The 15,000-nt window shown below is 47.7% G+C and overlaps 1 protein-coding gene across 3 annotated transcripts in view; it reads left to right on the top strand.

Annotated features, from left to right (window-relative positions):
* LOC123747364 (myogenic-determination protein nautilus) overlaps nucleotides 1-15,000 on the top strand; it is a 106,133-nt gene that overhangs the window by 90,777 nt on the left and 356 nt on the right. Inside the window, exons 4-5 of one of the 3 annotated variants that reach the window (XR_011226163.1) lie at nucleotides 12,762-14,720; nucleotides 14,794-15,000. The exon at nucleotides 14,794-15,000 is cut by the window's right edge and continues 356 nt beyond it. Coding sequence is in view for 1 of the 3 variants with exons in the window: in XM_069319802.1 (XP_069175903.1) it covers nucleotides 12,762-12,913 (152 nt within the window). In the remaining 2 variants the exon portion in view is untranslated. Of the gene's footprint in view, nucleotides 1-12,761 lie in introns of all 3 variants that reach the window. The other 2 variants (XR_011226162.1, XM_069319802.1) reach the window with 2 other exon arrangements.

Here is a 15,000-nt window from a genome sequence, read left to right as displayed (position 1 = left end):
TTGGCGTTCGATACCCGACGCTCCAAAGGGCTGGGCACTGTTCCTTCCATCCGAACTCATGTCCCAGCTCCTATCTTATCTTCATGTCTCAGCTCCTATCCCATCTTATCTTCATATCCTTTCCACGTGCTTAGCTATGCTGGCTCAAGGCTTTAAGCTTATCATTCTCCTTCATTCTTCGTACTACAATAGTACTCCCCAAGTTACTTCAACCATTTATGCTACTATTACAATGGCGTCATCTGTACTACATCGTAATGTATCATTGAGAGACTTAAGGCCGTGTATGCAATGGGATCAAACTTGCAGTCGGTAGTACGTGTGATAGCAACACAGGGGTTCAGAACTCCCTATATATGTCTCCTTAGACTTGGGGGAGTTAAGGAACGCGGGTCCGACACTACACCATGGTCGCAATATTTTATTATCGTCTGTCCTCAAATAAACTCAAACGTTTTCTGAGGTTTGTGTAGGTATCAAGCAAATGAATCACTACTCAAATTGTAAGATTTATATTATACTATTTATGTCTAAACATGTATATTTGTAGTACATTAATGTACACTTATTTAGTTACAGCTATAATTGTAACGATTTGTATTAGGAAAGCCTCTGGTTCTGACTCCAATGTGTGGAAACTATGTAGATATCGTCAGTCTAAATATATAAGTTACTTGTGCAATATATCGGATCAATGGGCGCCTGACAGCTGGGTGGACAGCGCTTCGGATTTGTAGTCCTGAGGTTCCGGGTCCGATCCCCGGTGGAAGCGGAGACAAATGGGGAAAATGTTTCTTTTACCCTGATGCGCCTGTTACCTAGCAGTAAATAGCTACCTGGGAGTTAGTCAGCTGTCATAGGCTGCTTCCTGATGTGTGTGTGTGTGTGTTAGTAATCAGTTGATTGACAGTTGAGAGGCGGGCCGAAAGAGCAAAGTTCAACCCCCGCAAACACAACTAGGTGAACACAAACGCTCTGGCAAACATTTCGTGTTACTTCCGAGTGTTATCCAACCCCCAGTCAACACAAAGAGACGCGAGCAACGCAACACAATCCCTCCGGCCAACACTGATCTTAGAATTCATTGTGTCGTGATTGTACCCTCGTGTGTGTGTGTTGCTTTCCCGGGCGGAGGTCCACACGCCCCCGGCCTCTCCACCACCACCGCCCAGATCTTGCAACCTGTGGACGATAGTATCAACCTGGTCAAGGACCGGGCCGCGGGGACGATAAGCCCCGAAATCATCTCAAGATAACCTCAAGATAACATTCGTTGTGCAACATGTCCTCAGACATCTTGCAGAGGAGGCGACCGTACTCCTCAATCGTTATCACAGATAACAAACTCATTCTACCCAGTTCATCATGTTCGGGGACTGCCAGGGGGGCGGTAAACCAGTGGGCTGAAATCCCTTATAATCCTAAGTATTACAAACCGGTTTGCGTATCGAGTATATATATGAAGTAAGTTATAGAGTTCCGAGGACGTGTGATAGACTTAACCAAAATAATTGTCATATAAAGCATTTAAAGGTGAATAACCGCGGCAGACAGCGTGCAGGGAACTCTGCCAAAAATCTTATGATTTACGCAAATAAGTCATGTAGCTTCATCTCCGCCACTTGCCGCCACAGTTCGAAAATCTCGCGCGTAGAACATATCTCGCGTAGAACATCTCTCACGTAGAGTATCTCTCACGTAGAGCATCTCTCACGTAGAACATCTCTCACGTAGAGTATCTCTCGCGTAGAGTATCTCTCACGTAGAGTATTTCTCGCGTAGAGCATCTCTCACGTAGAGTATCTCTCACGTAGAGCATCTCTCACGTAGAGTATCTCTCACGTAGAGCATCTCTCACGTTGAGTATCTCTCACGTAGAGCATCTCTCACGTAGAGTATCTCTCACGTAGAGCATCTCTCGCGTAGAGTATCTCTCGCGTAGAGTATCTCTCACGTAGAGTATTTCTCGCGTAGAGCATCTCTCACGTAGAGTATCTCTCACGTAGAGCATCTCTCACGTAGAGTATCTCTCACGTAGAGCATCTCTCACGTAGAGTATCTCTCACGTAGAGCATCTCTCACGTAAAACATCTCTCGCGAAGAGAAAATAAACATTGAAATGGTGCAATGTTGTTTTAAATAGGCAAACAAACACATAAACACTAATCCAAATACTTTAAATTGATGGGCTGCCTGCTGCTGCCTGCTGCTGCTGCCTGCTGCTGCTGCCTGCTGCTGCCTGCTGCTGCTGCTTGCTGCTGCTGCCTGCTGCTGCTGCCTGCTGCTGCCTGCTGCTGCCTGCTGCTGCTGCCTGCTGCTGCCTGCTGCTGCTGCCTGCTGCTGCCTGCTGCTGCTGCCTGCTGCTGCCTGCTGCTGCCTGCTGCTGCTGCCTGCTGCTGCCTGCTGCTGTCTGCTGCTGCCTGCTGCTGCTGCCTGCTGCTGCCTGCTGCTGCCTGCTGCTGCCTGCTGCTGCTGCCTGCTGCTGCCTGCTGTAAGCTGCTGCCTGCTGCTGCCTGCTGCTGCCTGCTGCTGCCTGCTGCTGCCTGCTGCTGCCTGCTCACAACTACTTCCAAAATCTCTCAACGTTAAGTAAATGACTATTAAACGATGTAACCATTAGCCCCCGCCTGATGGTGAGGAGGTGGGGGGAGGGGGTGTTTCTAGCACCCCTCTCCACCTACGGATGTCACTGGTAGAGGGGGGGGTGTTGCTAGTGCAACTAGCAACCTAGCTAGCTAGCTAGCTAGGGGGGTGGTAAGGTGTGTGTGTGTGTGTGTATTGAAGGGTAGAATGAAGGAGGAAGGGGTAGGAGAGAGGGAGGGAACCTGGGAGGGAGAGAGAGAGGGGACCTGGGAGGGAGAGAGAGAGACGGAGAGCACAAAGTTTGTTGTCGGAACTCTAATGTGATGATGAATGATGATGGAGATATAAGGTTGTTGCTGTCTGCAAGATGGTAAGAGGAATGGGCAGGGGTTGTAAGACGGTAGAAGGGAAGGGAAGGGAGACGGTGGGGATTTGCTGGGAGGGGCGAGATCTGTGTTTGTAGGGAGGGAGGGAGGGAGGCTGGAGTGCAAGGGGAGAAAGAGAAGTAGACTTGGATCTGTAGTGAGAGGGGAAATAGATGTGATTAATTGGAGGAAAAGTGAGAGTGGCGGAAGTGGTGGCTGGCAAAGAGGGGTCAGGGGGTCACGGAGGAATAGGGAGGGAGAGAGAATGGGGGTGAGGGTGAGATAAAATATAACAAGAGATGAGAAGAAAAGTGGCAGAGGGAATAGGAGCCAAGACGAACGGGAGGCCAAGAACTGTTGAAGGAAGATAGCATGACCCCATGAAGGAAAGGTGACATGACCCCATGAAGGAAAGGTGACATGACCCCATGAAGGAAAGGTAGCATGACCCCATGAAGGAAAGGTAGCATGACCCCATGAAGGAAAGGTAGCATGACCCCATGAAGGAAAGGTAGCATGACCCCATGAAGGAAGGTGACATGACCCCATGAAGGAAAAGGGACATGACCCCATGAAGGAAAGGTAGCATGACCCCATGAAGGAAAGGTAGCATGACCCCATGAAGGAAAGGTGATATGACCCCATGAAGGAAAAGGGACATGACCCCATGAAGGAAAAGGGACATGACCCCATGAAGGAAAAGGGACATGACCCCATGAAGGAAAGGTAGCATGACCCCATGAAGGAAAGGTAGCATGACCCCATGAAGGAAAGGTGATATGACCCCATGAAGGAAAGGTGACATGACCCCATGAAGGAAAGGTGACATGACCCCATGAAGGAAAGGTAGCATGACCCCATGAAGGAAAGGTAGCATGACCCCATGAAGGAAAGGTGACATGACCCCATGAAGGAAAGGTGACATGACCCCATGAAGGAAAGGTGACATGACCCCATGAAGGAAAGGTAGCATGACCCCATGAAGGAAAGGTAGCATGACCCCATGAAGGGAAGGTGACATGACCCCATGAAGGGCAGGTAACATGACCCCATGAAGGGCAGGTAACATGACCCCCATGAAGGGCAGGTAACATGACCTCATGAAGGAAAGGTAACATGACCCCATGAAGGGAAGGTGACATGACCCCATGAAAGAAAGATGACATGACCCCATGAAGGGCAGGTAACATGACCCCATGAAGGGAAGGTGACATGACCCCACAAAGAGATATTAAGCGTAACATGGCTCGTGGCAGCACTGAAGAAGGAAGATTAGCAGTGACTGATGAGAAAGGGCACAGGAAGCAAGTGATAAATCACAGCGCAAAAAGGAGAGAAAGGGGCGCGCGCGCATGCACGCACACACACATGTAATAGATATGATGTGAGAAAAGCGGCCGGGAGTCAGTACATTAGACAACCAACGGTTAGAAAGGCGGGGCCCAGGAGCTAACAGCTCGATCCTGCAGGCACAAGTAGCAAATAGAATATATCCCGTGAAGAATAGAGGTGCCATAGGCTCATAGAACACTGTATGAACATCGGAGCTCCGCGGTTCTTCAATATTTTCTTAGCAAATATAAGAAATATTGCCGGAACAAAAGTGGAAGTCTTCAAGAAAAACTGGACAATTTTCTGCAAGAAGTGCCGGACCAACCGGGCTGTAGTGGACAGGGCAGTGGCCGGAAAACCAGTTTGGTTCAACAGGGGCCAGGTTCAACAGGTTCAACCACGTGGCCTCTCGAACAAAGCTCTCAAACGTCAAGCCTGGTCCAGGGCCGGGTTTGGGAAGTAGAAGAATTTCCAGAACTTCATCGAGGTACAATCCAGGTACAAATGCAAATAGTAAACACACACACAGCGGGATCCAAGAATTAGGGCTCGACCCTGCAGGCACAAATATGTGAGTAAACACACACACACGTTAGAAAGAACTTTTTCAGTGTCAGAGTAATTAACGGATGGAATGCATTAGGCAGTGATGTGGTGGAGGCTGACTCCATACACAGTTTCAAATGTAGATATGATAAAACTCAGTAGGCTCAGGAATCTGTACATCAGTTAATTGACAGTTGAGAGGCGGTACCAAAGAGCCAGAGCTCAACCCCCGCAAGCACAAACTCGGTGTATTCACAACTCGGTGAGTACATACACAAGAGACTAGTGCATAAGTTAATGTAGGCAAGAGTGACTAGGAAGATACTCCAGTGGATAAGGGAGTACCTAAGCAACAGAAAACAGCGAATCACTGTGTGGTGAAGTCTCAGAGTGTCTAGGCGTCAATAGTGGAGTCCCACAGGGTTCAACCCTTGGACCTATCCTGTTTCTGATATATGTAAACGATCTCCTTGGCTGCTACTGTTGGTCCTTAGTACTTCTCGTTGTTCCTTCCGACCTCACCCATGTCAGTCATTCTAGGTCACTTCTATAGCTCTATGTTGTCATCCCTGGCTCTGGACAGTAGAGCGAAGGGTCTCGCTTCTTACAGGTCGGCGTTCAATCCCCGACTGTCTAAGTGGTTGGGCCTCATTCCTTTCCCTTTGTTAATTACCTTACCTATCCCCTTGCTCTATTTAAAAAACAAGATTCTCTCTACCTTCTGGAATAACTACCTCCCTGATTCCTCCTTTGGTCTCTGGTTCCTCCCTGCCTCTCTAGCTCTCCCTTTGGTTCCTGGTTCCCCTTGCTTTCCCTAGTTCCTCCCTTTGGTTCCTAGTTCTCCCTATTTCTCTATTTCTACCGTAGCCTCCCCTGGTTCTTCCCCCCTTCCTGGTCTCCCCCACACTCTGCTGGTCCCCCCTTTGCCACCTTGGGGGCCCCCAACCACCACTAGACAAGGATACCATGGGTGAGATATGCTGGAGACGGGGGTTATGAGGGGTGTGGTAGGAGGTGGATTGACGTTAGGGTAGGGTTTAGGGTAGGGTTTAGGGTAGGGGTGGTATGGAGTCGGGGAGGTACGACGGGCGTTGGTTAGGGGCGGGAGATAGGTGGGTAAGGGGAGGGGTGGGTAAGGGAGGGTGGGAAGTAATCCTCTGGGCGGGGCTCTCTCATTTGCTAGTTATTTGATCCATGCTGGGGGTGTGAGGGAGGTGGGCAGGGGTGTAAGGGAGGTGGGCAAGGGTGTAAGGGAGGTGGGCAAGGGTGTAAGGGAGGTGGGCAAGGGTGTAAGGGAGGTGGGCAAGGGTGTGAGGTAGCAGGGCAAGGGTGTGAGAGAGAGAGGAGGGTTAGGGTATGAGGCAGATAAGCCAGTCATGGCAAGGAAGACTGGCTCTCCCTTGACGGACAAGACAACATATATGATAATGAAGGGAATTGAGAGTCGACAAAAAGATAGTATTCAGAGTGAGAAACATTAGACCCGGGAGGAAGCTGGAGACAGATAAGGAGGATAGAAATGACCTAAGCTTCTCTATCCTTTTGGAATATATATATCATTATTTCCAAACGTCACACACACACACACACACACACACACACACACACACACACACACACACACACACACACACACACACACACACACACACACACACACACACACATGGGGCCTCGTAGCCTGGTGGATAGCGCGCAGGATTCGTAATTCTGTGGCGCGGGTTCGATTCCCGCACGAGGCAGAAACAAATGGGCAAAGTTTCTTTCACCCTGAATGCCCCTGTTACCTAGCAGTAAATAGGTACCTGGGAGTTAGTCAGCTGTCACGGGCTGCTTCCTGGGGGGTGTGTGTATGTGTGTGGTGTGGAGAAAAAAAAAAAAGTAGTTAGTAAACAGTTGATTGACAGTTGAGAGGCGGGCCGAAAGAGCAAAGCTCAACCCCCGTAAAAACACAACTAGTAAACACACACACACACACACACACACACATACACACACACACACACACACACACACACACACACACACACACACACACACACACACACACACACACACACACACACACCACAATTGAGATTGTTCTCAAGCTATGTCAGAACAAGAAGAAATAAACCTTATGTAGTTAGTGTTTACGGACTAGGGAGCCAAATAAACAGTCCTAGGAAAGAAGAATGTCAACATGTACCAAGCTAGTGAGAAGTATTTCTTCAGATATGACATAGGAAGAGAGAGTAGCAGCTGCAGAGACCCGCAGGCACAAGGAGGGAAAGGGTAGTGGGGAGCCCATGTCGCTCATCTCAAGGTGCCCAGGGCCAACCACAACAGCAGCATAAATCATTTCACTCGTCACCTCTCCCACACACTCCCTTTCCCTACCATCCACTCCCATGACTGAATTCAACACATTTTCCACCTTCCTGTACTCCATAATCTCGCCCCGAAAATCCCCAGGCAAATCCGCTCAGGTCTACACCCCTCCGTTTCTGATCCAAGACCTTAAAATCCATCTTGGACCTACCTGGATCGTCCCATTATCCAACAATCCAGTCTACATTGCCATGTCTCTCAGTACCCTCCCCAACCAAGCCCCCCCTTTCCATATCTTCTCTCAAACATCACATACGCTTCCCACGGCCTGGTCGACGACCGGGCCGCGGGGATGCTAAGCCCCGGAAGCACCTCTAGGTAACCCACTTGGAGGCGAAGGATATATGAACTTGAATGTGTGAATACACTGAAGAAAATTGAACTTTCATGATACTTGCACAGAAATAATGGGGATTACGTATAACGAGAGTAAACAGGGAATGGGCACATGAAGCGAACCTGGATGTTATTGCACTCACAGAAACAAAAATTGCCAGGAGTCATAACAAATGCAGTGTTTTTCAGGGCTACTGTGTAGTAAGAAAAGAGTGAGATGGAAGGGAGGTTTACACTATAGAGAGGAGCTGGAGGTTTGAGTTGCCAATCCCAGCTTGTGAAGAATTCTATATCTTACCTTAACAATGGAAGTGTTCTTTAGAATAGCAATATAACCCTCTATAAACTTCCTGAAGGGCCAGAATAAGTCAAAAACAGTATGGCAACTATTAATATCATCGAAAGAACTGCCTCAGCAACAAGTAGAATTGAATTTCGACTTATAATCATGAGTTGCTTAAAATCGCGTCAAAATTGATTCTATCTCTCTATTTTCCTCTCCTCTCCAGCCTTTCATTCATTCTAATCTTCTATTTCCTCTCCTCAGGCTTTCAACTCCCCTTTCTCATCTCTCTCTTGTCTTTAGCACCGCCGTCAGCGCTGCCCTTCAACCCCCTCATCACTCCCCTCACACTTCACCCTCTCCCTCCCACTTTCCCCTTTACCTCCTCACTTTCCACTTCTCAGCCTCCTTTCCCTCTTTCCCTTTCCTCGCCATCATGAGAACGCACGATGGCGCAGCAATAAAAGAAAAAGGTGAGCGCGATGCAGCTAAGGGGAGAGTCAAGGGGAAGGGGTTAATGGGGAGCTGGCGGTCAAGAAGATGAGTGCTTAAGGGGGGCATTAAGGCTGTGATATATATACTGATGCGATTAATAGGAGGCGGGGAGGGGGGGCGAGAGAGGGTGTTGAGAATCTAGGAGGAGAGAGGGAGGAGGAGGGGGTGGGGGGTCAAATATAGCTGTGTTTACATATTTGTATTCCTCTCCGAGTGCCACAGTGCCAAGAGAAACCGCGGTTCTGGAGTCTCCCGCGCGGGCAGGAGGAGGAGGCGCTTGGCCCTCGTCCTAAGAGAGTGAGATGTTGGACAACTTCTGCAAAACAGAGATATTTTTCTTCTCCCAGCGAGACCCTCAGCCGCTCGCCCGCCTCGAATACCTTTGACCTCACTAGACAACGAAAAAACTCTAAGCTTTTATTGACTTCTCACATTCCTACCCAGACTTGTGTTTTATTTTCAGACTTGCAAGTCTAAGAGGTCGAATGTAAATTAGATTAATTGTTTGTGTATTATTATCGTGGCAAGAAACACCCATTAGTTGAGCTTCAAAACATCCTTATTTTGTTTTTTGTTTACACTGGGGTGGCGGAGGCGGCGGCGGCCGTATATATAACCTGGGATCACTGACATCCTCTACCAGAAAGTCATAAGCCTTCCCATTAGGATTTCATACGCCATAAAAGTTTATATGAGGGAGTAAATTGTGAGTATGTGAGACAGGAGCCTCACCCACCTGCCCGCCCGCCCGCCAGCGCGCGCACTCCACCCACATCCCAGCCACAAACAGAATGTATACGCAAGGTTATACAAACGGGGAATACATATTGTGTGACACAATGTATACAAGTTGTGACACACACACACACACACGATGTACACATTGTTATACAAACAGTAGATACACGTGAGGTTGGCCACCTGGCCAGCTGTTAATGCCCTCCACCAAACCATTCTCCAATTAGTATTAGTACTTATGACGACTGAGAAGCACTTGTGCACAACTATGTTCTGTTGCACGAAGATAACAGTCCACAGTTGTGCTGTGCATTTTTTAAGATAACGAAAATAACCAGAAATAGAACGGAAACCGACACACGAACCTGAATTATTCTTTATAATCAGTGCTCTCGCTCATCGAACTTCGCTAACAACGCTGTGTTTAGTGTGATTCCCAGCAACGCTTAATTTAGTACATGACCTAAGTACCGTTGTGTCTAGCGTGACCCTAGCAATGCACCCTCTTCCAAGAAAAATAAATGTTGATCGTCTCACCAATATCTCAAGGGGTTACTTAAATACTTTTCCTTGTTTTGTGTGTCCAATCTGGGGTAGTGTAAACATGGCAGAAATACTTGTTTTAATTTTCTTACTTCTTAAAGGAAACAAACCTGACCTAGATCAGTCAGGAGCAGTCCCCCAGCTCTCGCTACATGGTGTTTATTAACGCCCACTCGCACTCTCTTGTCGAGGCAAGACCTCAAGTCTTGACTATCAACTGCAGAGTGTTCGAACTCAACTAACTTTATCCTCTAATACCTGTATCATATTCCAACCGAACCAAATCACCCCTAGAACACATGTACAGTGTTCCAATCCAACAAATTCTTTCTTAAAATATCTGTACAGTATTCTAACCCCATAAATTCTTTTCCAAAACTCCCGTACAATGTTCCAACACAACAAATTCTCATCTAAAACACTTGTACAGTGTTCCAACACAACAAATTCTCTCCTAAAACACCTATGCGGTGTTCCACCATTAACACATTCTCACCAGTAATACATGTAAAACCCTGCCTTGCGTTGAAATATCTGTGTTTCAGAACAACAAAGTCAAAACACCCTTAATTGTGATGCAACCAAACAAACCCTATAATGTTTTGAGGGACTTCTCAAAGAAGGAAAAATGGCATTAACAAAACCAAAACGCACTAGTCTTCAGCAAAAGATGACGTCTGCCTTCCGTGAGGGCAGAAGTCAGTGCTTCTTGAGCCCGTCCGGGCTTCACGTCCGTGCCCTCTGTAAGGGAATGCCTTCTATGAGTGCTTGCTTTTTGCAAATGTCATATGTGAGTATGCATCTTGATGTAAATGCATACCTTCTGTGAGGAATGACGTTTGCGAGTGCGCGCTTTTACAAAGTGCATACCTTCTGCGAGTGCTTGCCTTCCCTCGCTACCCACCACCCCCCACCACTCACACCTCCGCCCACCGACACACCTAAACCTTTCCCGTGGCTCAACCCGTCTCAAGGCGTGATCCCCAGTTGAGAAATGAAGGATCAGAGCTGCAGGCCTCGCGCCATCCGTCTTAATACTTTCATTATGGTGCCCATTGCCCCGCCCCGCCCTGCCCTGCCCCACCCTGCCTGGTTTTACCCCGCCCTGCTCTGTTTTACCCCGCCCCGCCCCGCCTGTGATCAGGGCATGAGGGTGTGAATCCGAGGCTCACTATCGACCGCGTCACCTGCGTTAGTCGAACAGGGATGAAAGGTGGATCTTGAAACGCGTGATTTATGAAATAATAGAGGTTGTGGGAAGTTGGGGGCGTTCGTGAGCGCAGCTGGTGCGTCTCGTTGGATTAGCGCGGGGTACGGTTAATAGACAGATATGTGGCTATGCGAGAAGATATACAATGGAACAGACATGTGGTACAAATATAGAAAGTTAAAAGGATACATAAATAGACAGTCAGATTATAAAAATGGTCGACACAGGGTCCCATATACACACACACATACACACGTACATACTGTGGCCTGACGATTGAGTTGACAGCGCTCGGAATTCGTTGTGCAAAGAGTCCGAGTTCGATCCCCGACGTAGGCGGAAACAAATGGGCAGTTTCTTTCACCCTGCTGTGCCTGTTCACCTAGCAGTAAATAGGTACCTGGGAGTTAGACAGTTGCTATGGGCTGCTTCCTGGGTGTGTGTGTGTGTGTGTGTGTGTGTGGGAAAAGAAATCAGTTGATTGATTGACAGTTGAGAGGCGGGCCCAAAGAGCCAGAGCTCAACCCTCGCAAGCACAACTAGATGAGTATTCACGGGTGGTATGCAAACAAGGAGACACAGGTGGAAACTGAGTACCCAAATGAGCCACAGGGACGTTAGAAAGAACTTTTTCAGTGTCAGAATAGTTAACAGGTCAAATGCATTTGGCAGTGATGTGGTGGAGGCTGACTCCATACACAATTTTAAATGTAGATATGATAGAGGCCAGTAGGCTCAGGAACCTATACACTAGTTGAGAGGCGGGACCAGAGAGCCAGAGTTCAACCCTCCCAAGTACAACTAGGTGAATACACACACACACACTCCCCAGCTCCAGTCTTAGGTCGCTGTGCTTCACCTAAATGTTTATATCACTACATCTCCCGCGGCCTACACGTCACTGTGAACGGGGCGTCCATCATGGGGCACACCACTTCCGCTTCTCTCCGCCATTTTGTTCCATCTGTAAGCTCAAGTCTTCCCACCACACGCTAATGTGAGTCATATCCCAGTCCTGGCCCCTTCTCGCGCCTCCTCCCTCTCTCCCTTCCTACATATCTACATCTACATATCTTGTTGACCAAACCACACACTAGAAAGTGAAGAGACGACGACGTTTCGGTCCGTCCTGGACTATTATTAAGTCGATTGTTCAATTGATTGGTCCGGTCCGTCCAGGACGGACCGAAACGTCGTCTTCCCTTCACTTTCTAGTGTGTGGTCTGGTCAACATTTTTCAGCCACGTTATTGTGACTCCTCGTCTGCATCTATATATCTTTCCTTCAAGTTCACATTTAGGATCAAGTTTTAGTTAAGAATCGGGTTAAGATTTTAAATTGAAAACTTATTTATTTAACATTTAATGCTCGTGTGATGAGTTGTCTCTTGTACAAGATTAGTTCTATCAAGCAGAGTTTAATTCATCTTCTAGACTATCATCTTGGGATGAACAATGAGATACTTGGTTAGGGAGAGACGCGGGTTAAGCCTTACCAAGTTAAACACGAGATCCCGTAAATACAGTAACAAATATATTTCTCTTTGCACATTTAATAAATAAAATAAGTAAATATTCCCTGAATGCACATATTGGGAGAGAGACAAATGTTGTGAGAAAATCTGGAGCAGGATCGCATCAGCGTCCTGGGTCTTGAGAATTCGAATTCACATTCGAATTCGAATTCACATTCGAATTCGAATTCACATTCGAATTCGACTTCACATTCGACTTGAGAATGGTCCAGGACGGACCGAAACGTCGTCGTCCCTTCAACTTCTAGTGTGTGGTCTGGTCAGTGTTCTGGGTGTCCCCAACGCGCGGCCGACCCGTGGAGCACGGCGTCTGGGGTAATCCAGGACTCTGATTCGATCCCACCGGTCTGTTCCCCCAGATTTTCACATGGATATATGACGTTACTGTGATTTGATTGTGTACTAATTTTGTTTATTTCTCCTCAGGTCCTGAGCAGCATGGGTCAGGAGGGGGCGGTGGCGGAGGGGGAGGCGGAGGAGCCTCTACTTCCAGTCTAGACTGTCTCTCCCTCATCGTCGAGTCCATCAGTCCCGCCAACACCGGCATCATCAACACAGTTGCAGACAAGAACACTTAGTGACGTCCCAGCCCACCTCCAGAATATATGAAGGTGGGGCTATGACTGAAGCTGCAACACACTATGACCACGAGTGGGGTCATGACTTGGAGCTGCAAAGCATGGAGATGGGACCATAATTGGAGCTGAAACACACGAGGATGGAGGCTATAACTTGGAGCTGGAACACGCGAGGGTGGGATCATAACTGGACCTTCAACCGGTGTTTCAAGGATGCTTAATGTCACGAGCCAGTCTACGTAAAACAGGCAGGAATCAATTCACATCGGAAATTTCTTGTGTTTGCATAACAAGCAGAGATGGTTTCGAAAGATATGAGGCCAAATTCGCAACTTTGTTGTTGTTGATGTGACCTCTAGTGTTGGAGGCGCTGCAGTCTATTACTGGAGGTATATCAACATTCAGTGATGTCACCGAACGTCCCAAAGTTAACGTCTCAACACTTGGCTGACGTTAGACCACCCAAAAATGATTTTGGCCGTGTGAGCGGCCAAGGGATCGAACATTCGCAAGGCAATGGCATGGACTTCTGCAAGAAGATTGTTTAATGTTCATAATATGTGACCCACTGATAATACGGACTGCTCCTCCTTGACATATATCCCGGGCATCCACTTCAACAACATCGCGTCTGTTTCTCGCACACAGACCCGTTTCGTCAACTCCGAGAGAACAAAACATTGCCTCGTTCCGCACTGGGCCAGCGCGAGATCTGTTGTATTATAGCGCCTTGTATGCTACTGTATAACGAAAGTTGTGTTTGGAAAGACATATATACGAAATATTTCCACCCAAGTCCACAGTAATGACATTATGTAGGCGTGAAGTATGTGTGTGGTAGCTCAAGTGTCGTGGATAAACTGCTTAGGTTGTGGGGAAGGCGTAGCCTGTTAGTGAGGGACACTTATCGTAGTACACAGCCTTACCACTGGGTGTACCTGCGCTATGTGAGCTACACAGCCTTACCACTGGCATTGGATGTACCTGTGTTGTGTGAGGTGCACACTCTTCCCAGTGGGTGCACCTGTGTTGAGTGAGAGATACAGTCTTCCCTATGGGTGTACAAGGGTTGTGAGAGTGACACACAGCAGTACACAGTCTTCCCTGTGGAAAAAGAATTTTTTTTTTGTATATTAGCTTTAGACATAAGAACTTTCAGCTGCTCTCTCATCTCAAGCGTTACTTTTTTATTGTTCAAATGTATAAATTTCCTGTAGAGAAAAGACTTGCATGACTTCAATATGACTATTGATAATTGTTATGTTATAGGAGATACATTCTCAAATTCATCAGAGATAACAAGAGATAAAAGGATTTCACGTTATCACTGGCATTATAAATGCATTTACAAGCATTTTTTGGTCAACAGCCAGTCGAATATATTTATTTGAGTGGGCTGGTGAGGAGAACAGTAGATGTGAGTGTCAACCATAGTTGAGTCATGTATAGTTTGTATTGTTATTAAGTTAGAGTCAGACCACAAATAATGCCAAAGAAATGAGAGCATCGACAGTGAGGGTCGAGGGAGCGGAGACGAGGACCTGGACGTCGACAGGTACATGCTGATGACGAGGGACCTGGACATGCACAGGTTCACGAAGATGACGAGGGACCTGGACATGCACAGGTTCACGAAGATGACGAGGGACCTGGACATGCACAGGTTCACGAAGATGACGAGGGACCTGGACATGCACAGGTTCACGAAGATGACGAGGGACCTGGACATGCACAGGTTCACGAAGATGACGAGGGACCTGGACATGCACAGGTTCACGAAGATGACGAGGGACCTGGACATGCACAGGTTCACGAAGATGACGAAGGACCTGGACATGCACAGGTTCACGAAGATGACGAGGGACCTGGACATTGTACAGGTTCACGAAGATGACGAGGGACCTGGACATTGTACAGGTACAGATATCGAAAGCCCTGACAATGGAAACCAACGAGTCGACGCCAAATATGAAGCCGACTGACATGTGTGGACAAGGTTGAGGTTCCACTTTGAGTCTTAGAATACGGTGCTTCATAGTCTCCACACACTTGGCCTCCTGTTGACCAAACCACACACTAGAAAGTGA

Source organism: Procambarus clarkii, chromosome 94 (assembly GCF_040958095.1).
Source record: "Procambarus clarkii isolate CNS0578487 chromosome 94, FALCON_Pclarkii_2.0, whole genome shotgun sequence".
NCBI lineage: Eukaryota > Metazoa > Arthropoda > Malacostraca > Decapoda > Cambaridae > Procambarus > Procambarus clarkii.
The sequence above is the reverse complement of the archived record's forward strand: the minus strand, read 5'-3'. Positions and strand labels throughout refer to the sequence as shown.